Genomic DNA, 26,629 nt, shown 5'->3' on the forward strand with positions numbered 1-26,629 from the left:
GGCAGCCAGCAGCCCCATCAGCTGCCTCTCGGTGAAGCAAGCTCTCACCTGCCCATGTTCTGGGCATTTCCTGTGTGGGTTCAGAGCAAGCTGTTGGACAGCTTCAACTTCCTGGGGAGTGAACCTTCTTGGGGAGTGAGCACTGGCATCATTATTTTCACTCAGCAGAAGCTGAGGTAGGGAAACACTTAAGTCAGCGGCAGTAAATTTGAGTATTAATATATTTTTTCAATGATGAGCATGAAATGATTGATACAAACTCTACAGATAATGTTAGTCTGGCCTGGTGGATTTTTAAAAGGCATAATACAACAGCAGCAAAAGAACCAGGAATAGCTACCCTCTGTGGAGCCCTTACTCCATGATTGACATTTAATGTGCTAAATTCTTCATGTACCTATCTAAGTTTATTTGTTACTCCAAAAAAAAATCACACTGTGTATAATTTTATAACCTGTTTCTTTTTCATTTAGCAAAATAGAACATTGCTCTGTAGCAACAAAATATATATACATATCATCTAAATGTTTGCATAGTATTCTATTCCTGGACACAATAGTTTATTCAACAAAGACCTTAATGTTTTCTCTGAAGATTTTCTCTTTGTCTTTCAGCATTTTTACCTGATGTATCTAGGTGTGGATTTACATTTATCCTACCTGGGGTTAGTTGAGATTCTTGGACATGTAAATTAACATATTTCATCAAACTTGATCAGACTTGGGAGGCTTTCAGCCCTTCTTTTTTTGAGTATTTTTTTCTCCTCTTTTCCCTCTTTCCTATCTTTCTGGTCTTCCCACTGTGTGTATGCTGGTGTGTTTTCTGGTTTCCCACATGCTCTGATGCAATGATCATTTTTCTTCATTTTTCTCTCTGTTCTTCAGATTGCATAATATCTGTCAGTCTGTCTTCAAGTTCACTGATTCTTTCTTCTGCTAGTTAAAATCTACTGTTGAGCCCCTCTGGGGAATTTTTTGTTTTAGTTATTGTACTTTTCAACTCCAGAATTTCTACTTGATTTTTAAAATAATTTCTCTCTGTTTACAGATATTCTCCATTTGATGTGACATTTTATCATACTTTACTTCTTTAAATAGTTTCCTTTAGTTCATTGAACATATTTAAAATGACTGCTTGGAAATCCTTTTCTGTTAAATCTGACATCTGAGCTCTCTCAATTAGTTTATGTTGCCTGCTGTTTTTCCCCACGTATGGATCATTCTTTCCTGTTTCTTTGCATGTCTCATAATTGGTGAAAACTGGACATTTTAGATTATATATTGGAGCAGCTCTGGACACTTACTCTCCCCACTCCCCCATCTCTCTGGGGCTTGTTATTATTTGTTTGTTTATTCACCTAATGAATAAACCCCTTTAATCTGGGTAAGACTGTGATTATGGCAAAATTATTACTATGTGCCTTCTGAGTCTAGGTCATAAAAGGTTGACAACGCTTCTGTCTGATTCCCTTGAGATCCTTGCTCTTGGAATTCAACTATGGTGTTGTGAGGAAGTCTGTGTAGCACACTGGGTGTACAGTGTGGAAGGAATCAAGACCTCTGGGCTTTAGCCCTGGCTGAGCTTCTGCATAAGGGCCAACACCAATCAGCCAATCATGTGAGTGACTTGGAAACGGATCTTCCAACTTCAGCTGAGGTTGCCCAGCAAATGCCATGGGGAGAAGATTCAAGGCCTCCTTGTCAATTTCTGAGAGAATAGATTCATGAGCAAAATTATTGACTATTGTTGTTTTAAGGCACTAAGTTTTGAGGTGCTTCATTATTTATAGCGGTGAGTAGAACAGGGCTTTGTCAGGAGGACAATAAGCAGAGTTGAGACACAGCCTGTAGTCTGGATCTCCATTATGACAAGCTGGCACTGTTCATTTTCTTTATCTTAAGAAGTTCAAGAAATGGCTGGAGAGGAGGCCACACTGCTTGTGCCAGGAAAGCAGTCTGGTAGTCTCCTTGCAGGTGCATTTGATGGATGGATCCCAAGAACCTGGGCCTCAGTTGAGAGACTGGACCAGCAGCTTTTCCATGTGCCTCAGACTCTCCCTCCACTCCTCCTGGCTTCCCTTCTCCCGCTCATCCCAGCCCTGGACCACCTTCTGACTCCAGCACCATCTCTCCATCACTCACATAACTCAGCAGCATGTGGCAGCCAGGTCAGACCAGCTCGCAAGGCTCTGCTATCCACATCTCTTCTCAACCCCACAGAAATCAATAAATGCTACAAATCAGGGTGTACCTTTCCACCCAGAAAGCCAGTTTACCTCTTGCCTGTGGGTTGTTCACAGAAAGAAAGAAACATCAAGACGTGTAAGTTCTTCACAAACATAGAGAATGGACATGTGAACCTGGGGGGGAAGGGGAAGGTGGGACGAATTGGGGGATTAGGTTTGACATATATACACTACCATGTGTAAAATAGATAGCTAGTGGAAACCTGCTGTAGAGCACCAGGGATCTCACCTCGGTGCTCTGTGATGACCTAGATGGGTGGGATGGGGTGGGGGAGGTCCAAGAGGGAGGGGATATATGTATACATATAGCTGCTTCACTTCACTGTACAGCAGAAACTAACACAACATTGTAAAGAAATTATACTCCAATTAAAAAAAAAAAGACGTGTAAGTTCTGGTCTTTGTCCTCAAAATATTGGCAGACATAAACAAATTGCCATATGTTGTTATAGTGCAATACAAGGAGTGTGTACATGGCTCTGTACACAGAGTGTACACGAGTGAGTGATTCACTGCTAGGGTGAGGGTGCAGAGCATCAGCTACAGTCTCAGAGTGTGGATAATGCTGCTTAGGATGGGGAAAGATGGAGAAAAGTTTGACAAAATGCCTTTCAGGAAGAAAGATCCAGTGCCCATGACTGAAGGTAGGGGATGCTCACTGTGGGGGGAGGGGTGGACTGTACAGGGAAAAAGGCTGGCCCAAAGAGCCATTTCCCCTCAGCCTTCTCCCTCATAATGGGCCTCAAATGTATGTGTTTGCAGTTATATCCAAATGAGTTTATATATGTTAAAGGTGTTAATCTAGTAAATGTAAAATTTTCATAATATATCATAATTTTTGAAACTCTGTTTTGGTATTTTTTCATTTTAGAAAATATACTGAGAATTTGAAAGTAGTTGCAACTGACCTGGGCCTTCTCTGACTCCTGAAAGCCCCTGGGAGCACTGTAATGACATGGAAGTGTAGTAATGCTCGGTGTCCTCCAACTAGCTGAGGACGAAGTGTGTGTGTGTATGTGTGTGTGTGTGTGTGTGTATGTGTGTGTGTGTGTGTGTATGTGTGTGTTTGTGTGTGTGTGTGTGTGTGTGTGTGTGTGTGTGTGGCAGAGCAGGTGTGGCAATAAATACACGAGGCTAAGGAGGCAGTCAGTGTTCACGTGGTGAATGACCCACGGAGCCATGCAAAGGAGCTTGGACTTTACCTTCTGTGGGATGAGAAGCTGCTGATAGCTGTTAAACAAGGGGATGGTATATAAGTCAGCTTTGCTGAAATAACAAAGAGCTCCAAAAATCTCAGGTACTTATAAAATGTATTTCATTTTCACGTTACATGAGGACTGCAGGTTACCTGAGCCTCTGTTCCACGTTGCAAGTCTGCTCTGCTCCTGCTCCAGTGCCCCAGGTCCAGGACTCAGGCTGTGTCCTGGTCTGGAATGAGCCTGCCTAGTGCTAAGACAGAGAGCAGGGGCTGTGCTATATCTGCACCTGCATGTGAAGCTTCCCCTTCATATCTCACACCAGAGACTGGGGAGGTCATGTGGCCAACCCCAATATCAACAAGGAAGGAAGCCCACCCACCAGGAGAAGGAAGGGGAAGGGGTATTTGCAAAGAGTAGGCAATCTACCAGGAAAGATTGTCTTATAGTGATACCAAACTCTGCGACAGAAAACAGACGGGAATGGGGAGAAGTCTGGTGGAGAAAAATGGGAGAAAGGCAGGCCTTCTGTTAATTTGGGGTATTCTGCTACTTCTGAGGCTCTGTCCATCTTAAAAGAGCCTCTGGAGACTATCAAAGATGATGAAAGCTGTTCACTCAAAGTGTAAAGTATCTTTAAAAAAAAAATTTTATTGGACTATAGTTGATTTACAATGTTGTGTTAGTTTCAAGTGTACAGCAAAGTGAATCAGCTATATATATATATATATATATATATATATATATATATATATGCTCTTTTTTAGATTATTTTTTCCATATAGGCCATTACAGAGTATTAAGTAGAGTTCCCTGTGCTATACAGCATGTTCTTATTATCTATTTTATATATAATAGTGTGTATATGTCAATCCCAATCTCCCAATTTATCCCTCCCCCCACTTACCCTCTGGTAACCATAAATTTGTTTTCTATATCTGAAACTCTGTTTCTTTGTAAATAAGTTCATTTGTACCTTTCTTTTTAGATTCCAAAGTGTGAAGTCTCTTATGCCACATGAGCAACGCATGCTGTTGCCACATCCAGCCTCTGTTCAGTGGGGGGCTGAGTTAGTAACAGTTGGTGGTGGAAAGATGCTTTCATCATTGTTGCCAACCCGCTTCTCGACCCAGCTTTGAACACTGTCCATGTTTATTTCCCAGACTTTATGGTTTGTATGGAGTCTATGACCATGTCCCCAAGGATAGCTAAAGACGCAAAAAATCTTTCCCTTTTATTTACCCTCTGCCCCCTTGTGATCTTCCTTGCCTTCTCTCTCCCCCTGCTGTTGGTCTTGTCCTCAGTTCTTCTGTGGCCAGATGCTTAGGGTGTGAAGGGCATGGGACCACCATGGGGAAGGGAGAAGAGCTGACCTTCCTTCAGACGTTGTAAAGCTCAATTGGGGAAGAAAGTAATTAGAAAGAGCTGATATGAGCAGGATCTGAAATTCACCCAAACTTTGTTTCTAAAATTTTATGACTCTCCCCCAAAACATGATAGAATGTTGGGATGATATAGCAGAAGGATTGCATTCACTTTTTTTTTTTTTTCAGTTTGGATTTTTTTTAACTTTTTATTTTAAATTGGAGTATAGCCAATTAACAATGTTGTGTTAGTTTCAGGTATACAGCAAAGTGATTCAGTTATACATATACATGTATCTACTCTTTTTCAAATTATTTTCCTATTTAGCTTGTTACATAATATTCAGCAGAGTTCCCTGTGCTATACGGTAGGTTCTTGTTGGTTATCCATTTTAAATATAGCAGTGTGTACAAATCAATGCCAAACTCTTTAACTATCTCTCCCCCCAACTTCTCCCCTGGGAAACATGAGTTCATTCTGTAAGTCTGTGAGTCTGTTTCTGTTTTGTAAATAAGTTCATTTGTATCTTTTTTTAGGATTCCACATATGAGCAGTAACATACAATATTTCTCTGTCTGACTTACTTCACTCAGTATGACAGTCTCTAGGTCCATCTATGTTGCTGCAAAAGGCATTATTTCACTCTTTTTAATGGCTGAGTAATATTCCATTGTATGTATGTACCACATCTTCTTTATCCATTCCTCTGTAGATGGACATTTAGGTTGCTTCCATGTCCTGACTATTGTAAGCAGTGCTGCAATGAACATTGGGGTGCATGTATCCTTTCGAACCATGTTTTTCTCTGGATATATGCCCAGGAGTGGGATTGCAGGATCATATGGTAGCTCTATTTTTAGTTTTTTAAGGGACCCCCATACTGTTCTCCATAGTGGCTGTACAAATTTATATTCCCACCAACAGTGTAGGAGGGTTCTCTTCTCTCCACACCCTCTCCAGCATTTACTGTTTGTGGATTTTTTGATGATAGCCATTTTGACTGGTGTGAGGTGATATCTCACTGTAGTTTTGATTTACATTTTTCTAATAATTAGTGATGTTGAACATCTTTTCATTTGCCTCTTGGCCATCTGTATGTCTCCTTTAGAGAAATATCTATTCAGGTCTTCTGCCCATATTTTGATTGGGTTGTTTGATTTGAGGATATTAAGCCACATGAGCTGTTTGTAAATTTTGGAGACTAATCCCTTGTTGGCCACATCATTTGCAAATATTTTCTCTTCTTTTCATTTTGTTTATGGTTTCCTTTGCTGTGCAAAACTTTTAAGTATAATTAGGTCCCATTTGTTTATTTTTGTTTTTATTTCCATTACTCTGGGAGGTGGGTCAAAAAAGATATTGCTGCAATTTATGTCAGAGTGTTCTGCCTATGTTTTCCTCTAAGAGTTTTATAGTATCTGGTCTGACATTTAGGTCTTTAATCCATTTTGAACTTATTTTTGTGTATGGTGCTAACGAATGTTCTAATTTCATTTTTTTACACGTACCTGTCCAGTTTTCCCAGCACCATTTATTGAAGAGACTGTCTTTCCACCATTGTTTACTCTTGCCTCCTTTGTCGTAAATTAGTTGACCATAGGAACATGGGTTTATTTCTGAGCTTTCTATCCTGTTCCACTGATCTGTATTTCTATTTTTGGGCCAGTACCATACTATTTTGATGACTGTAGCTTGGTAGTACAGTCTGAAGCCAGGGAGCCTGATTCCTTCAGCTCCATTTTTATTTCTCAGGATTGTTTTGGCTACTCGGGGTCTATTGTGTCCCTATACAAATTTTATTTTATTTATTTATTTTTTTGTGGTACGCGGGCCTCTCACTGTTGTGGCCTCTCCTGTTGCAGAGCACAGGCTCAGGATGTGCAGGCTCAGCGGCCATGGCTCACGGACCCAGCTGCTCCATGGCATGTGGGATCTTCCCGGACCGGGGCATGAACCCATGTCCCCTGCATCGGCAGGCAGACTCTCAACCACTGCGCCACCAGGGAAGCCCCTCTACACAAATTTTAAGATATTTTGTTCTGTGAAAAATACCATTCGTAATTTGATAAGTATTGCATTGAATCTGTAGGTTTCCTTGGGTAGTATAGTCATTTTGACAATATTGATTCTTCCAATCCAAGAACATGGTATATCTTTCCATCTGTTTGTGTTGTCTTCAATTTCTTTCATCAGCGTCTTATAGTTTTTGGATTACAGGATTTTGTCTCCTTAGGTAGGTTTATTCTTAGGTATTTTATTCTTTTTGATGTGATGGTAAATGGGATTGTTTCTTGAATTTCTCTTTCTGATCTTTCATTGTTAGTGTATAGAAATGCAACAGACTTCTGTGTATTAATTTTGTAACCTGCAACTTGACCAAATTCATTGATGAGTTCTAGTAGTTTTCTGGTAGTGTCTTTAGGATTTTCTATGTGTAGTATCATGTCATCTGCAAACAGTGACAGTTTTACTTCTTCTTTTCCAATTTGCATTCCTTTTATTTCTTTTTCTTCTCTGTTTGCCATAGCTAGGACTTCCAAAACTATGTTGAATAAAAGTGGTGAGACTGGACATCCTTGTTTGTTCCTGATCTTAGAGGAAATTCTTTCAGCTTTTCACCATTGAGTATGATGTTAGCTGTAGGTTTGTCATATATGGCCTTTATTATGTTGAGGTAGGTTTCCTTTATACCTACTTTCTGGAGAATTTTTGTCATAAATGGGTGTGAATTTTGTCAAAAGCTTTTTCTGCATCTATTGAGATGATCATATGGTTTTTATTTTTCAGTTTGTTGGTGTGGTGTATCACAGTGATTGATTTGCAGGTATCAAAAAATCCTTGCATCTCTGGGATAAATCCCACTTGATCATGGTATATGATCCTTTTAATATATTGTTGATTTGCATTGCTAATATTTTGCTGAGGACTTTTTCATCTCTATTCATCAGTGATATTGGTCTCTAATTTTCTTTTTTTTGTAGTATCTTTGTCTGGTTTTGGTATCCTCATAGAATACCAAATGTGTTGGTGGCCTCACAGAATGAGTTTGGGAGTTTTCCTTCCTCTGCAATTTTTTGGAACAGTTTCAGAAGGATAGATGTTTACTCTTCTCTAAATGTTTGATAGAATTTGCCTATGAAGCCATCAGGTCCTGGCCTTTTGTTTGTTGGGAGTTTTTTAATCACAGTTTCAGTGCTTGTGATTGATCTGTTCATATTTTCTATTTCTTCCTAGTTCAGTCTTGGGAGATTGTACCTTTGTAAGAATTTGTCCATTTCTTCCAGGTTGTCCCTTTTATTGGCATACAGTTGCTTTTAGTAGTCTCTTATGATCCTTTGTATTTCTATGGTGTCAGTTGTAGCACCTCCTTTTTCATTTCTAATTTTGCTGATTTAAGCTCTCTCCCATTTTTCTTGATGTGTCTGGCTAAAGGTTTATCAACTTTGTTTATCTCTTCAGAGAACCAGCTTTTAGTTTCATTGATCTTTGCTATTGTTTTGCCTCTTTTTCACTTATTTCTGCTCTGACCTTTATGATTTCTTTCCTTCTGCTAACTTTGGGTTTTGTTTGTTCTTCTTTCTCTAGTTGTTTTAGGTGTAAAGTTAGGTCGTTTATTTGACATTTTCTTATTTCCTGAGGTAATATTGTATTTCTATAAACTTCCCTCTTAGAACTGCTTTTGCTGCATCCCACAGGTTTTGAATCATTGTGCTTTCATTTTCATTTGTCTCTAGGTATTTTTTGATTTCCTCTTTGGTTTCTTCAATGATCCATTGGTTGTTTAGTAGCATATTGTTTAGCCTCCACGTGTTTGTGTTTTCTTTTTTTTTTTACAGTTTTTTTCCTTGTAGTTTGTTTCTAATCTCATGGCATTGTGGTCAGAAAAGATGCTTGATATGATTTCAATTTTCTTAAATTTACTGAGGCTTGCTTTTTGGCCCAGCATGTGGTCAATACTGGAGATTGTTCCATGTGCAAATGAGAAGAATGTGTATTCTGCTGCTTTTGGATGGATTGCTGTATAAATATCAATTAAGTTCATCTGATCTAATGTGTCATTTAAGTTCTGTGTTTCCTTATTGATTTTCTCTCTGGATGATCTGTCCATTGATGAAAGTGTGGTGTTAAAGTCCCCTACTATTACTGTGTTACTGTTGATTTCTCCCTTTGTGGCTGTTAGTATTTGTCTTATATATTGAGGTGTTCCTATGTCGGGTACATATATATTTACAATTGTTATATCTTCTTCTTGGATTGATCCCTTGCTCATTATGTAGTGTCCTTCCTTGTCTCTTGTAACAGTCTTTATTTTAAAGTCTATTTTGTCTGATATGAGTAGTGCTACTCCAGCTTTCCTTTGATTTCTATTTGCATGGAATATCTTCCTCCATCCCCTCACTTTCAGTCTGTGTGTGTCTCTAGGTCTGACGTTGGTCTCTTGTAGGTATCATATATATGGGTCTTGTTTTTGTATCCATTCAGCCAGTCTATGTCTTTTGGTTGGAGTATTTAATCCATATACATTTAAGGTAATTATTGATATGTATGTTCCTATTGCCATTTTTTTAATTGTTTTGGGTTTGGTTTTGTAAGTCTTTTTTCTTCCCTTTCTCTTTTGTTCTCTTCTCTTGTGGTTTGAAGAGCGTCTTTAGTATGGTTTTTGGGTTGCTTTTTCTTTTTTGTGTCTGTATCTATTGTAGTTTTTGGGTTTGCTGTTCCCATGAGGTTTCGATATAACAGTCTATATATGTGCAAGGTTGTTTTAAGTTGCTGGTCTCTTTCCCTGCCTAGAGAACTTCCTTTAGACATTAGACATTGTTTGGTGGTGCTGAATTCTCTTAGCTTTTGTTTGTCTGTAAAACTTTTGATTTTTCTGTCAAATCTGAATGAGAGCCTTGCTGGGTAGAGACTTCCCTTTCATCACTTTAAGTATAACATGCCACTCCCTTCTGGCGTGCAGAATTTCTGCTGAGAAATCAGCTGATAACCTTATGGGAGTTCCCTTGTATGTTACTTGCCATTTTTCTCTTGTTGCTTTTAATATTTTTTCCTTGTCTTTGATTTTTGTCAATTTGATTACTATGTGTCTCGGTGTGTTCCTCCTTGGGTTTATGCTGCCTGGGACTCTCTGCACTCCTGGACTTGATTGACTGTTTCCTTTCCCATGTTAGGGAAGTTTTCAGCTATTATCTCTTCACATATTTTCTCAGGTCCATTCTCTCTCTCTTCTCCTTCTGGGATGCCTATAATGCAAATGTTGGTGCATTTAATGTTGTCCCAGAAATCTCTTAGACTGTCTTCATTTCTTTTCATTCTTTTTTCTTTATTCTGTTCCATGGCAGTGATTTCCACCATTCTGTCTTCCAGGTCCCTTATTCATTCCTCTGCTTCAGTTATTCTACTATTGATTCCTTCTAGTGTATTTTTAATTTCAGTTATTGTATTGTTCATCTCTGTTTGTTTGTTCTTTAGTTTTCTAGGTCTTTGTTAAACATTCCTTACACCTTCTCAATCCTTGCTTCCATTCTTTTTCCAAGATCCTGGATCATCTTCACTATCATTGTTCTGAATTCTTTTTCTGGAAGGTTGCCTATCTCCACTTCACTTAGTTGTTTTTCTGGGGTTTTAGCTTGTTCCTTCATCTGGGACATATTCTTCTGCCATTTAATTCTTTCTAACTTTCTGTGATTGTGGTTTCTGTTCCACAGGCTACAGGATTGTAGTTCTTCTTGCTTCTGCTGTCTGCCCTCTGGTGGATGAGGCTATCCAAGAGGCTTATGCGAGCTTCCTGATGGGAGGGACTGGTGGTGGGTAGAGCTGGGTCTTGTCCCTGGTGGGCAGGGCTGTGCGCAATAAAACTTTAATCCCCTGTCTGCTTATGGGTGGGGCTGTGTTCCCTCCCTGTTTCTTGTTTGGCTTGAGGTGTCCCAGCACTGGAGCCTACAGGCTGTTTTTTGGGGCTAATGGCAGCCTCCAGGAGGGCTCACACCAATGAATACTTCCCAGAACTGCTGCTGCCAATGTATTTGTCCCTGCTGTGAGCTACAGCCACCCCTTGCCTCTGCAGGAGACCATCTAATACTAGCAGGTAGGTCTGCTGAGCAGGTAGGCCAAGTCTTTTATGGGGTCACTGTTTTTTCCCTTGGTCCTGGTGCATACAAGACCTTGTGTGTGCCCTCCAAGAGTGGAGTTTCTGTTTCCCCCAGTCCTGTGGAAGTGCCGCAGTCAAATCCCACGGGCCTTCAAAGCCAGATTCTCTGGAACTTCTCCTCCCATTGCCGGGCCCACAGGCTGGGAAGCCTGACATAGGGCTCAGAACTTTCACGCCAGTGGGAGAGCTGGGGTATAATTGTTTTCCAGTTTGTGGGTAACCCACCCGGCGGGTATGGGATTTGATTTTATTGCGATTGTGCCCCTCCTACCATCTTGTTGTGGCTGTTTCTTTGTCTTGGGATGTTGGGTGTCTTTTACGGTAGGTTCCAGCGTTTTTTTAATCAATGGTTGTTCAGCAGTTAGTTGTGATTCCAGTGTTCTTGTAAAAAGGGGTGAGCGCACCTGCATTCACTTTTCCTTTTAAATATTTTTTAAAAAATTCCATTCCTCAGACACATTAGCCATGTTTTAAGTGGTCAATAGCCACATGTGGCTAGTGGTTATTGTAGTCAGAAATTCAGAACATTTCCATCATTGCAGAAAGTTCTACTGGATAGTCCTGAGCTATTCTGCTCCAGCCCCTTCAGGCCTTACCGTAAGGTTTTCTTGCATTCACCCTGCTTTTGGATTGGGCAGAACTCCTATGAGTTTTAGCTGCTGTTCTTAGATTGGCCCCCTGTGCTTTTCAGTGAGTACCTGTTGACTGTTTTGAGGGTCTTCTACTGTTGGGTCCTTCAATCACTCCATTGACTCTCTCTGCTTCTTCTCACACAGATGCTGATATTGTGCAGGTCATGTGGTAATTGTGGTTTGTTTCCATGTACTTGTACCTTGAGTTTCAAGGAGACACATTGTCACCTAACTTTGTTGAAAATGTTGGCCCTGGATTATAGTTTTTCTATCTAGCTGTTCTGTTTTACATGGGGATTCAAGGAAGATACAGAAACTATGCTCCAGTGTAACCACCATTTCCCCCCAAATACTCAGAATCAGCATTCTAACAAATTCCTTGGTAGATTTGTTGTATGCATATGAAAGCTTGGGAAGAACTAATAGAGGTTCTGGGATGTGATGGGCCTTAATAAACATTAGTTATTAACATAATATGCTTCTTAAAATTTGTTCAAGCAGCTCAGTGTTGTTTATCATGTCTAGACTGAGTTTTTGTTGATATTCAACAATACCACGGTAAAGACTTTTATTTAGGGTAACACACACTAAAGCAAAACCTGCTACTCTTGTATTAAATTTCTATTACTCTATTTATTCGCCTGCATGAATTATGTATACTCTTTTCTAGATGGATATGTTAGGATTACATCAAGTAAAAATATTATCTAGAAGATCAATAAAATTTCCCTAACCAGAGTCATGCACCACTGTGTGGTAGGTTTCTCTTTGCAGAGTCAGGGCAGGTTTCAAAGGGTAAATTTAATTACCTTGAGACAAGACAAAGTCGGAGTTAAATTTGCAATTTATTATCAATCTGTGCTTCAGAAATCCACTGGGCAGTTCTGTTGAACTTGGACAGATGGCAAGTTCATGGAATTCAGGAATAATTTGCTTCGCTCTCACCTGATCCCAGCTTTCCCTTTCACTGCCACATTCACCCCCTCAGGGATTTATTTGCTTACTTCTTCACAGTTGGCTCTATTTTGGAAAAAGAAAGGAATGCAAATTACAGACTTCTAAGTTAAATATACCTCTTGTTTTTTTCAATTAGTCTCCCGGCCCCCCACCCTTCCCTGCTCTTGCATTGCCATATTTAAGACCTGGGAGTCAAATAAGAGAAAAGTCTTCAAAAAGGATAAAAGTGATGAGCTTGAGATAATGTAATTATTCCCATGTAGAAATGCCTGGTTAGAAACTGGAGAAAATTAAAACATAGACATACAGATACACAGACATATAGTTATTAGAATAAAAAGTATACATAGAAAATAGATTGTAAAACTGGTACAGGATAATCAAAAAATCTTTTGCTCCAAGTGTCATGGTAGTTTCTACAACCAGATTGTCTCATATTTCAGTTACTGGCTCCCATGCCAGGCATGTGCACTGGGACCATAGCAGGTCCCTTTCCACAAGTTACTGGGTAATAAATGAAATCTTTTCCATGTGCTCCAGCCCAGCAAATATCAGTAGATCAAAATAAAATAGGTAAATGGAAAGCAGCGTGCCTTCAGTGTAGCTGAGAGGATTTCCAAAAAAGAATAGTTTTGCATCAAAATTGATTACTGAGTTGGTCTCTAGATCTAATTGTTCTGTAGTCTGTCTAGCCAGATAATTCCACATCTTTTTATAATCCTCAATACATTCATCAAGTATGACTCAGGTAGAATTATGTCTCCATAAAACTAGGGTTTGACTTTGTGATCAACTCACTGTGCTTAATACACCACTAACCCTCTTTCCCTGCCAAGCAACAGAAAAGCAAAGGCCAAACTTGCCTGCCTTCCTTTCCTTCTGCCCCAGAACATCTAGTTGTCTGTGTTTTCTATATTTGCCGGGGTCTGATACACTGCATGGCTTGTCTAAAGCCCCAGGGATCTTTGATGGTGGATTATGGTTCCAGATGGGACCTGAAATCAGGGAAGTCAACTTCTGCCTGAAAGGCTTCTCTCAGGGCTAGCCAAGATTTCCTATTGAAGGACATCCTTAAGGACCTGAAATGCTCTGATTGGTACAGCACTGAGAGGCAGGATAGCATAGAGTTTCTGTCTCTAGAGCCAGACAGCCTGTGTTGCGGTACTAGCCCTACCACCCACTCAGTATGGAACCTTGAACAATTTACCCAGTTTTAGGGTTTTCTCATCTGGAAAATGGCAATGATAATAATAGTTCATACTTCATTAGGACTGTTGTGAGGATGATTAAATTAGTTTGAGTATGTAAGGAACATAGAACAGGGTGCCTGGCTTATAATAAACACCATCATTAAAATTTCAGCTGTCATTTTCATTATTATTATCGTTGTTATTGTTTCCATTTGTATTATGGGTGGAAACAATATAAAAGTCTGCTCCCAAGACAGCTCAAAGTGTCCTGGGTCAGGGATCATTGCTCCCATCTAACTGTTCAGACCTGTCAGAGCCAGGAGAGATTGTCTGGCTTTGTTCTGCTTCAGCTCAAGTCCTGAAGAAGACTAAGAGCCCACAAGGCTCAGAAGAGTGTGTGTGGGTGCCTGGATAGCCTCTACCTCTTGGACCTATGAATTTAATGTATTTTTTTTTCAGTGTTCAAACTATTACCTATACAATAGATTATATAGCAGGGGGTAGTCAATATAAATTTTTTAGAAAACATTTTTAAGAAATATTGAATGAGAACTAGTACCAGTATCAAACAAGCTGATCTAACATGGCACCTTTCCAGGCAAAGTCCTTCCCTCTCTCTGAACTTTGGTTTCTCATCAATACAGTGAGAATTTGGAATTAGCAAATCTTGATAGTCCTTTGTAGCTCTATATTGTGTCAGTATAAGAAAACTTCTTGAAGTTAGAATTAGACTCTTCTCTGGGGAAATAAGAAGTATATTGGGGCAGTTCACAGCACACAAATATTTTACACATACCCACACAGGTAAAAGTATTTGGTTCAATCTGATGATTATATTAGTGTATAGCTCTACCCTTTCTTCTTTTCAAGAAAACTTTTTCAAAACCTAACAGGTACTGACTTGATAATTGCCTTTTTCATTTTAGCCATTCTGATGACTGTGCACTGTGGTTTTAATTTCCATTTCTCTAATGACTAAAAATGTTAAACATCTCATGACTTGGGGCCATTTAGTGTCTCTTCAAATCTTTTGGCCATTTTTCTCTTGGATTCTCTCCTTTTTCTTATTGATTTGTAGAAGATTGATTGTTTGATTTATGGAATTTTTTGGATACCAGTCTTAGATGGATATTTGAATTGCAAATATCTTTTCCCACTCTGTATCTTCATTTTTACTTTCCAAATGGTGTTTTTTTGTGAACAGAAGTTTATAATTTTAATGAAGTCCAACTTATCAGTCCCTAACTTTATTGTTAGTGCTTTTTGCATTTTATTTAAAAAATCTTTGCTTATGCCAAGATCAGGAAGACATGTACCTGTTTTCTCTTAAAAATTTTATGATTTTATCTTTCAGTTAGATCCACCTATAATTGATTTTTGTGCATGTGTATGATGTGAGACAGGAGTCAATATACAATATTTTCCATATGGTTATTCAATTGGCCTAGCATAATTTATTAAAAAGATCATCTTTTCCTCTACCACAGTGCAGTTCATCTTTGCATTAGTCAAGTGATTGAATACATGCAGATCTGTTTTTGAGCCCTCTATTTTGTTCCACTGGTCTATTTTTTCTTCCTCGCCAATATCATACTTTCATAAGAAGTGAAACTTCATAATAAATCTTGCTGTTTGGTAATACAAGACCTCCAAATTTGTTCTTCTTCAGTTGCCTTGGCTACCCTTGTCCCTTTGCATTTCCATGTAAACTTTAGAATCAGCTTGTCAACTCCCACAAAAAAGTGTGCTAGGATTTGAATCAATATTGCACTAGGTCATTCTTGGAAAAATGGACATCTTCATAAACTGAACCTTCCAATCCAAGAGTGTGGATCTATCCCTCCCTATTTTTTTTTCTTTTTTTTAGATCTTCTTTAGTTTCTCTTGGCAATGTACTGAGGTTACAGTGTAGGGTCTTGCACATCTTACGTTTGATTTATTCCTACATATTTGACATTTTGTGATGTTAATGTAAATGACATTTTTAATTTTGTTTTTAAAATGTGTTTACTGCAGGCTTATAGAAACGACCTTTGTATCCAACAACCTGCTAAATTCAATTGTGAATTCTAATAGCTTGTAGTGTCTTTTGACCTTTTTAATGTATACAATCATGTTGAAATGCTTAATGACAGTTTGTCTTCTTTTTTAGTCTTCACATACCGCTTGTTTTATGTTCCTTTTTCTGCCCTTTCTTGCTTTTTAAACTTTTTTTATTTTTAAAATAAATTTATTTATTTATTTTTGGCTGTGTTGGGTCTTCATCGCTGCTCGCGGGCCTTCTCTAGTTGTGGCGAGCGGGGGCTACTCTTTGTTGTGGTGCGCAGGCTTCTCATTACGGTGGCTTCACTTGTTGTAGAGCACAGGCTCTAGGCACATGGACTTCAGTAGCTGTGGTACACAGGCTCAGTAGTTGTGGCTCACAGGCTCTAGAGCACAGGCTCAGTAGTTGTGGTGCACAGGCATTAGTTGCTCCGCGACATGTGGGATCTTCCTGGACTAGGGCTCGAATCCATGTCCCCTGCATTGGCAGTTGGATTCTTAACCACTCGCCCCCAGGGAAGTCCCTCTTGCTTTTTTTTAATTTGAATTTTGTTATTTGATATTTTTTCCCTCTAGTAACTTGTTAGCTTTATTCTTTTCAGTTATACATTATTTTACTATTTTTTTGGTGGTAATCCTAGCAGTTATAACATGCATTCTTGACTTATTACAGTCTAGTAAAAATTACTGCTTTTACCACTTTCCCAGTAATATTAGGACCTTATGATACTTTAACTCCATTTACCCTCTTCTGTCTTTTGCATTATTTTTGTCATGAAATGTTATTCCACATAATTTTAAATCCCGTAAGATAGTTAAGTTTTATAGAGTTAATGTTGATTTAAACATATTCAGAAAATTACTTTTTCCAGTGCTCTTCATTCCTTCTTTCATTCCTTGTTTCTATCTGGGATCATCTTTCTTCTTTTGGAAGAATTCTCTTTTAGGATTTTAGTGCTTTCCTGCTGGCATGAATTCTCTCAGTTTTTCTTGGTCTAAAAATGTCTTTATTTCACCTTTATTTGAAGGAAATTGTTTTTCTGGGTATAGAAATCTAAATATGTGCTACTATACCAAATACCATTTAATAGTCTTACGGATGGATGAAAATTTATTGAGCTTCAAATAATTTTCATAATTTATAAGGTTGACATTGATCTTGGTGTTCTAGTCAATATTGTGAGATTTCTCCTAATGTCTGCCTCTTTCTAGCATTCTATAATGGAAATAGTCTCGGATTTGGAAAGAAAAATACATAACTCAAGAGTCAATCAGGGCCACTTGTGTGACCTTGGCCAAGTCACTTAACTTCTCTGAGCCAGTTTCATCATGTATAAAATGGGAAAAATATAATATTGGCTCCATTACACTGGGAAGTTATGATGCTCTGTTGAGATATATATGAAAGTGGTTTGTAATATGTAAGGTACCAATCCGTTTGAAATTTTTAGTGTTATTATTATTTACTGGAACAGAAACGTTTTCAGTGTATATATCCAGAATTTTCTTGAACACCCACAAAATGGTTAAAATCATGGTATTCATGTATGTATGTATTGATATATATCTTGCCTTTCATGAGAAAGCAGGACAGTGTTTGAAGTTACATAAAACACAGCTTACACAAGGTCAACAGCAAATTTATTTCTGATCTTTCAAGCAAATAATAAGAAAAGGGAGACCTGGCTAGTTACATAATTCAGAATAGCTAGAAGATAAAAATAACCCATTATTCAGGAGAAAAGTTCTTTCTTAACACTCAGTTCAGGCAGAAATTTCTCCTTGGTTTTCTTAATGATGTAGATTATTTAAAAGATTTTTCTGCTAGTTTAGAGATGACTGATTTGCATAGTTAACACAAATTAGTGTTGGACTGATCTAGAACTTTAATATTGTTTCATACTCCTGAAGGGAGAATTATACACATTAATGAGTGCTGCAGGCAGCCACTCTCCCACCCTACTTGCAAATGGATTCTATTTAGAAAACTAATAAAGATGCCAGCTTCCTTTTCAGAATGCTTGGATACACATTAGAGGGAAGGCTAGGCTAATAAATTTAAATCTTATTTTGCATATATAACATTAATTGAACTGTCTTAGGAAGACAATATTTACCTGCATTTTACTTTTCCTTCAAAGAGGTTGATTCAAAAACTTCTTACTACCTTCATCAAATATTTATTGAGTCCCTACTATGTGTAGGCATATTCCTGTTGGATTGTTTGCTCTCCTCTGACAAAAAGTGTTCATTCAGACTTACATTTTGTGCTTTCTTTTTTCACTTTTTCCTTTTTTTTTTTAGTAAACATGTTTTATTTAAATAGAAAACAAACAAAGTGTATGTTAGTGCCTCACAACCAATGCCCTAACACATCTGAGGTTTTGTATGATGATCAAATTTAAAAGAGGACATTTATTCCTCATTCAAATTCTTTGTGTCTTCAGGTCTCTGGCGTGCATTTTGTATGAGATGTGCTGTATGAATCATGCATTCTCTGGCTCCAATTTCTTATCCATCGTTTTAAAAATTGTTGAAGGCGACATTCCTTCTCTCCCTGAGAGATACCCAAGACAGCTGAATGCCATCATGGAAAGGTATGGAAAGAAATGTATTGCTGCAGAAGCAATTTTAAATTGTACTTATATTTTAGTTCATTTGAACAATAATTTTCTTTTTAAACATTACAGCATGTTGAATAAGAGTCCTTCATTGAGACCATTTGCTATAGAAATTTAAAAAATTCCTTACATTGCTGAACAACTACAGGTATTTAAAATGAAAGGGATACCTGGAAGCACATATTAGCATTTATATACCTTCTAGGACTTGTAGATGTGATGTAGGAATAAGATGCAGTAAGAATCAGTCAGAAAGGAGAAACAAGGTTTTTTTTTTAAAAGTTGGGGGAAATTATTAGTAGGCAATCTCTGCCAAGGAAGGTGTGTGAACTCCAGCTCCCTGGTGCCCCAGATGTGAGAAGTTTGGATTGTGATTTTTTGCCTAACTGCAACATCCACCCTTAGAGCTCTTGGCTTACAAATCTTACCTCTACACTTTGTACGTGTATCCCTGCTAGTGCAAGAATGTACTACTAATGATACAAAATCTGGGGGTTTCATTGGGCCTTTATTATTCCATTCCTTATTTTGTATCCTACTAATACTTTTTATTGATTAGCTGAGTTTATTTTGTTTTCCTGTAGATTAAAAATTTCGATGCAGAGAATCTGCCTTTAATGGTAAGCAAAAAGCAAATGGTGTCCTCTCAGGATGTTTTTTTGTTTGTTTGTTTCCTTGTTTTTAGACTTCGTAGGCTTTTACAATACAAATCCCTTGGGCAGATTTCCTTTAATTTTTATGAATAGTTTTAAGTGGACCCACAGAGCAGTCATTCACCTTCACAAATGGGCACACCTTTTCATCAGTGTCCAGTTCTCAGGCACAGGAAACAGGGATGCTGACTTGATGTGCAGTCATTAGTTGAGATCTGGCACTGTACTGACACTGGGGGGTGCCAAAATGATAGGAACAGATATGGCTCCTGTCTTTTTGAAGCTTGGCTGCTAGTAAGAGGACCCAGTAACCAAGAAAATGTAAGCAAGTAAATAAAATAATTGTAAACTATCAGAAGAACTAGGAAGAAATATAGCATGCTGTGAAATAAGGGAAGGGAAGGGCTTTGGTGGTCAGAGAAGGAGCCGGTGACATTGTGACATCAGTGAGATGGTGAGAAGCAGCGTGCCCTACAAAGAGCCTGAGGGAGAGTGTTGTGATCACAGGGAGTGGCTCGTACAAAACTCTGACTTAGGTGATGTCCCCTGGAGGGGGAAGCACTAAAGATGTGGGGGAAGCACTAAAGATGTGGGATAAGCAGGACAAGAGGAGGAAGTGGTGGGAGCTCCCTGGTGCTTTCAGCTCTCCCTGAGTATAGTTCTCCACTTGCCTGAGAGCAGACTTCTGAAAAGAGGCTGGTTGTTGGGATCAAAACCACAATGAAGGGTGTGTGAGCAAAAAAACAAACAAAAAAGTCAAAAGGCATCCAATAGATCCCCTGGGACTAGGGTGAGACAAATGAGGCATTTTCCCTGGTGCAAAATTAAAGAGGACACCAAAAACTCAGTAATCCAGATAAATAATGTTGCAATGTAGTGTTTTTTAAAAAAATCAAAAGTAATGCTAAAAAGAAGTCCATAGTAACAAAATATCAAACGTTCAAGGACAGGATCCAATGGGGCTAGGATGAAAGTGGAGCTAAAACCAAGCAGGACCCTGCAGGGCCGTCTCAGGTATAAAAGTCCCTCCATGTCCACTGTTTCTTGAAACAGTGTCCACTGTTTGTAGAAAAAGGCTTTAGTCTCCTAAGACTTTCCTGAGTTCCAAGAAACAGACTCAGGTAGTTACTAATTAGAGAATTGAGGGAATGTAGAAACAAAAGAAAAGCAGTCAAGCAAGAAAAGTAATGATAGCCTAAACAACAGTTCAGTGATAAAACAGAATGCTAGTTCCTCCCCAAGGGATATATATAATAATCTAATTCATATGTTTGAGTTGTTCTGCAGAAACTAGGACCCCTACCCAGGTGGTTGACTATATGATGACAACCAGCATGTAGACCCCAGACTGGTTGGAACCAGAGATTGATGATTAAGATTCCCAAAACACCACCTTGTTACCTCAGCACCAACCAATCTGAAGAAAGTCCAAGAGCTGCAACCCTCACCCCAAATGTTGCTTTTAAAGACACTTCCCTGAAAGCTATCAGGGAGTTCTGGTCTTTTGAACATTAGCTACCCATTCTCCTTGCTTGGTGCCCTGTAATAAACGCTGTACTTTCCTTCACCACAACCTGGTATCATTAAATTGGCTTTGCTGGCGAGCAGACCTAAGTTCAGCTCGGTTAGAAACTGAGGTAGAATGGTGCAAGTTCAGGACTGGGTCTTGTCGCTTTTTAAACTTTTGCTATTGTATTCTCCAAGGCTTTTTGTCATTAATGCTGATTTTTTTTTATAATACTGCATTAAAATATTATTTATCTTGGTTACTGAGTTTTTTATGCCCCTTAAATTTGTACCTGAGGTGAGTGCCTTGCTTGTCTCACCCTAGTCCTGGACTTGGTGATGCCGAAACTCAGCCTCTGTGCACCAGTGATGAATCAAATCTTGGAGACAAAGTTTGGGGTGAAGTAGAAAAGAATAGCTTATTGCTTTGTCAGGTAAAGGGGGACACAGAAGACCCATGCCCTCAAAGCTGTGTGTTCCAACTCGGGGATTTGGTGAGGAGTTTTATAGCAGTGGTTCAAGGGCAGGGCTGCTGTTAAGGATCAGGGTGTGTGCAGGGCCTGCACTCCTTTAATCTGGCCTCAGGTGGTCTCCTGATGAGCTTCTGTGGTTCTCCAGGTTATCAAACTCTGACTTTCTCTCTAGAATGAAGAATGCTTCATCAAGTAGTTAACATCTTCCATTTGTTGGGGGTTTTAGTTCTGCAGAAGAACTCAAAGGTATTGTTATGTGCATCCCTTGAGGCAGAACCAGGACTCTGTCCCAAGGCTGCACTATTGTTTCTTAACTGCTCCTCCCTTCTCTCTGCATTCCCTCCCTTCATTGATTAGCAACTGTTTGAACCTGCCCTTTGGAACTCAGGGAAAGTCATGGAGGCTGAAGCCTATTCCCTACAAATAGGGGACACAGAAAGGCTTTCATGCCCAGGAGCCTCACAGGGTCCTGTTTGCTTTCACTGGGAGCAGAGACATCGTCTACTACAGTCCCTGAGGTGGGAGAGAACTGTGTGTTCTCGGAGCTGAGGGAAGGCCTGCCTGTGGCTGGGTGACCGGGAGCAAGAGAGCAGGCAGAGCAATATGAAGTTGGAAAGATGGACAGGAGCCTGACCCCACAGGAGCTGCTGTGTAATGTTTTAGACCTGTTACAGAAGGAAAAATGGTTACCAGTGGGTTTGATTTCAAGCCTCAGACACGGGTCAGTAGTACTACACATCAGAAAAGGCTACTGGTCATTGTATGCCTCTTCATCCCTGAAGAGTCTTTAAGGTATGTTACGGCTGTTCTTTTCTTCAGCACCTGATGTGCCAATATTCGGAAATGACCCTGGAAGACAAGAATTTGAATCGTCAGAAGGAGGCAGCTTATATAATTAATGCTGTGTAAGTAATTGTTTTGTTTTTAAAAAGCCCACTGAGTGTAAATGTTAAATGCATTTGTCTTAAAAAATATTAGTGCTAAGCTGACAGCATGGAGTATCCTAGAATTCACTTAAGTCTTGCCAAGAAATTAAGGAGCTTCAGTAACTTGACATGCCAAAGTCCTTCGCCCCAGGTGGTAGTAAATTGAAATCATAAAAGTTTAAACCTCTGCACAGCTTACAGATCTGCAGGGTAGCTCTGCAGTTGCATTGTAAGTATATAGAGAAATTCATCTCTCAAACATTTAGTGATATTTATGCTAATGAACATTCAGATTAAGCATAAATGGCTTTCACACGTTGGTTGTTTAACAGGAACTGGCAGAGTATCTATTGAAAAGCTGACACTGTAGAGTCCTGGGACAATTGAAAATAAGCCAAAATTTACTTTCTTGAGATATACATAAGAACTAGAGAATGTGTTTCACAAAGAGCCATAATTTTTTCCTGATCTCATTTGTCTCTCCTACCTATTCAAAATTTCTATGCCATAACTTACAAGAGCCCAGAATACTAGGTTATGTCAGAACAGCCATGTACACCTGTGCAGGCTGTGTACTGCACAACTCCAGGGGGCACCACTGATAAGACCAAATCTATAATTTTGCTGAAGAAATGTTATTTAATTTTGTTCCAACGAGAATGACAGTCCCTCCCAGAGCTGTGCAGGGCAGTGAAGTGAGAATGGTAGCCCTCATCAGCTTGATCTTCAAGGCCAAATTACACAAATATGCTTCTCTAACCCCCAGTCCAGTGGTTTCTCAACTGTGCCGTGTTTGTTTTCCATCCCCACATTCAAACTGAGGGAACTGGTCCATCAAAGGTATTCAGTCTTTGTTTAATGCATGATCTCCAGTTAAAATACCCTGCAACTCAGGAGATACATCTTTAGGCATGCCCCTATAACCTAGTTTTCTTGGGTTACTACCTATTTTTTTCAGGAATGCCTGGAACTTCTCATTTTATTTTATTAACAAGATATGTGAGAGTAGTAGGTATCTTATTTTTAAAATACTGGACTAACTTTAACTATCATTTTGCACTGCAGTTTTGAAACAGTTTGCCTGACTGTGCTTACAATTATAGTGTGCTTGAATCCAGTTCTTCGGGTGATCTTTCACATTATGAGATATTGATTTCAAATCGTCACTGTTATTTTCAAGATCTATGGTTGTTTTGAGGGGCTCTATCTGGTTTTACAAAATAAAGCATGTGTATTCCTGAAAACTGCATGGCCCCTGGAGGCTCTGGTCTGAACTGTATTCCAGAGGGATGAGAACTGCCTACAGAGGTCATTACAGTTTCCTCATAGTGTTTCTTTCTTTCTTTCTTTCTTTTTTTTTTTTGTGGTACGTGGGCCTCTCACTGTTGTGGCCTCTCCCGTTGCGGAGCGCAGGCTCCGGATGTACAGGCTCAGCGGCCATGGCTCACGGGCCCAGCTGCGCCGCGGCATGTGGGATCTTCCAGGACCGGGGCATGAACCCATGTCCCCTGCATCGGCAAGAGGACTCTTAACCACTGTGCCACCAGGGAAGCCCTCATAGTGTTTCTTTTTTTTTTTTTTTTTTTTTCCTGTGTACATATATTTTAATGTAAGTGGGGTCATCTTACACATTTTAAAACTTGAATGTTTTTTATTTAACAAATATATGTATTTTGACAATTATTCAATCTAAGTATATGAATATACCCCAGACTTTTCATATTGTCCCCTCCTATGTACACTAAATATAAAGATGAAAATAGCTTTATTTCTGCTTAAAGAAACAATACTATTTTTAATGTAAAATATTCAGACAATACCAAAGATGAAAGAAATAGTTAAAAAGCAACTGAAATCTCACCACACTGAGATGATCCCCATTTTGGTGACTAGTTAAGTCTATTCCTTTAGGTATTCACACAAGTGTAAACATACATCCATATCTACCACATACATGTTTATAATATTTATCAGTGGATTACATACAAGTTGATTTTTATCACAAAATTGTTTTACTTGTGCTTGGGGATTTTTATCCTCCTTCCCTGTCCCCCCCTCATAGTGTTTCTTAAGGAGGGAGTTGCGTGCAAAAGGCATTCCGCTATTGGGCCCTAACCAAGCCAGGCACAGAAGCAAATGCCATTGAGAATGTGGTTGCAGACCTTTCAATACATGGTTAATGTAAGCACATTTCTTTAAAGAGGCTCTCGAATAATATTGGCTAACATTTTCAGGGGTAATGACCATATGCTTTGCTCTGTTATAAGCTCTTTGCATGAGTTAACTCATTTAAACTCACAACAACCCTACAAAGTAGGTACTATTATTATTATTATTTAAACAATCATAGAGAGGTCAAGTAACTTGCCCAAAGGCATACAGCATGTAGCCTGGGAGCTAGGATTTGAACCTAGAGAATGTTCTTAACTGTGCAATTAATCACTATGCCATGCTGCCATAAAAATACCTACTGTATGAAGCCTAGAAGATAAGGCATATTCAATAACTTTTAGCTATTATAATACTACCATTTTGGGATACTTTTATATGTCAGGCACTGTACATACATTATCTCATATAATACTCAGGACAGCCCATTCTTTATGGATGAGAAAACTGGGGTTCAGAGAAATTCAGTAACTTGACCAAGGCTACAGAGCTAATGAGTGGTAGAGATGGGATTCAAACCCTGCCTAATTCCAAAATTGTGTCTTATCCACATGGTTGAATTAGTCTGCCAGTCTATTTACTCCTTAATGGCCAAGATCCTAATTTGTCTTGCAATATGAAAAGCAGTCATAGGCAATGAAATGAGCAGAAATTTGCAAAGTACATAATTTGCTTTTAAACAAAAATCTAGTTTAAAAAATATTGCCAATTAACCACAGTCCTTCTTGGCTAATTACCTACCCAGAGTTTATTAGTTTTCACTTGGCATGTCTTGAGATGCTTTTCCCTTCTCAGTAGTGTAATGATACTTCTGTAAAATACTTGTTTAATTTTTCTGAGCATGTTTGGGATGGGTTGCACATGGGAATCTTTATTATCTATAGGCAGAAAAAATCCACCTGCAGACCCTGCGGGCGCTGTCTGAGGTACAGAAAATGACACCGAGAGAGGATGCGGCTGAGGAAGGTCCAGGCAGCTGATGAGGAGGCCAGGAAGCTAAAGTAAGTGACCTTCCCTTAGTGCCCTGGGCCCTGGGCTGCTTCCCAGGGCTCTAGAGGAACTTGCTGAAGAAAAGCAAAAACCACAACAAGAAAATGCACATATTTATCAGTTTATTCATTTATTCATTCACTCATTCCCTCAAAAGATGGTTATTGAGCCATAGATGGTTATTGGATGCCAGGTACTATTAATAGCAGGCTTTCAGTCATGTGTGAAAAGAAGGATTGAATATCAGGGAGGTTATTAGGAATGAAAATATAAGGTCAGCCTCCAGACAAAGCCTCTTTGTTGTTGACACCTTCCGTACACAGCACCGTGAGGGGGTGATAAGGTGGCCTCACTATTCTGTCCACACTCCCCAGGTGTTTGCTAAACCCCTCTGCCCAGAGCCCTGGCTGCTGTGTACCTGCCGGAAATTGCTGGCTTTAGGAAGGAGCCTGGAAACAACTCTGTTTTGTCAGGTAAAGCCCTTCACAGTCTGCTCTGGGCATGCTGCTGGTGTGAGAGATCACAAGTGTTTAGAGTTTACACATGAAAAGGGGTTCCATAGAGCCCAAAACTCCCAATTTCTCAAAGACTGATTTTTCAGCTGGTATGTGACCCAATTGCCTAATTTTTCTTCTTCTTTCTTCCTCTGCCAATTTTTTGGTGGCTTAGAAGCCCCAACAAAGAATTAGAGGGACAAAAAAAGACCTGAAACTCAAATCTGTCCAATGTGATATCATTCAGTGTTCAGTTGGAAGATATGTGCAAACCAGTACACCACTAAGTGTGGATTTTGCTGAAGAAATATAGTCAAGAAAGTTGTTTGGACTGTTGCATCAACTCACAGTCCCAGATCTATTTCTAACACCTCAGGAATGGCGATATTTCCAGGGTACCATGGTTCATGTCATTGGTTGAGGGTGAAAGGAAAATTAAATCTCTGACAGGAACAGATTAAAAAGGCAATTTAACAACTTGCACATTACAATTTATTTTTCAAATTAAAACTGTTTTTAATATGCAAAAACGTCATAGATCTACCTCATGGCATTTAATATTTTTGTTATTAAAGGCAATGATTTTTAAATAAGTTTGTTCTTGATTTTATGAATGAATTGCATTGGAGTGGTTTTGATTATTGTTTCTAGGATTTGAGAAAGGTCATGTGTTTTAGGTAGAAAATGACTCCATTGTCATGAGGGTTATAATGTACCCATGTTATAGACAAGAAAATTTGACTACAGGGATATTCAGTGATTTTTCAAGAAATCTAAGTATAAATTAGCATACAAGTAATCACAAGAATGCAAATCTTTCCTCCAGTTTAATACCAGGTCTATTAAATTCAACTCTTCTATTGTAGAGGAAACAGAAAATGTCTGAGAAAAATTCCCCTTCACAGTGGCTCTCATATTCTTTTCCATAAATTCTTTGAAATGCAGGTCTGTTTTCCACATCTATGGGTTTGTTACCCAGTTATTCATATGTGTTGGGCTCTCTCCTGAGCATCAGAGA

General features: G+C 39.0%; 1 protein-coding gene across 1 annotated transcript in view; it reads left to right on the forward strand.

Annotated features, from left to right (window-relative positions):
• Positions 1 to 26,629, forward strand: part of NEK11 (NIMA related kinase 11) — a 111,261-nt gene that overhangs the window by 77,869 nt on the left and 6,763 nt on the right. Inside the window, 6 exon segments of the mRNA XM_049710249.1 lie at positions 85 to 176; positions 18,227 to 18,376; positions 18,470 to 18,548; positions 21,852 to 21,935; positions 25,012 to 25,070; positions 25,072 to 25,128. Coding sequence (XP_049566206.1) covers positions 85 to 176; positions 18,227 to 18,376; positions 18,470 to 18,548; positions 21,852 to 21,935; positions 25,012 to 25,070; positions 25,072 to 25,128 — 521 coding nt within the window.

Source organism: Orcinus orca, chromosome 5 (assembly GCF_937001465.1).
Source record: "Orcinus orca chromosome 5, mOrcOrc1.1, whole genome shotgun sequence".
Taxonomy (NCBI): domain Eukaryota; kingdom Metazoa; phylum Chordata; class Mammalia; order Artiodactyla; family Delphinidae; genus Orcinus; species Orcinus orca.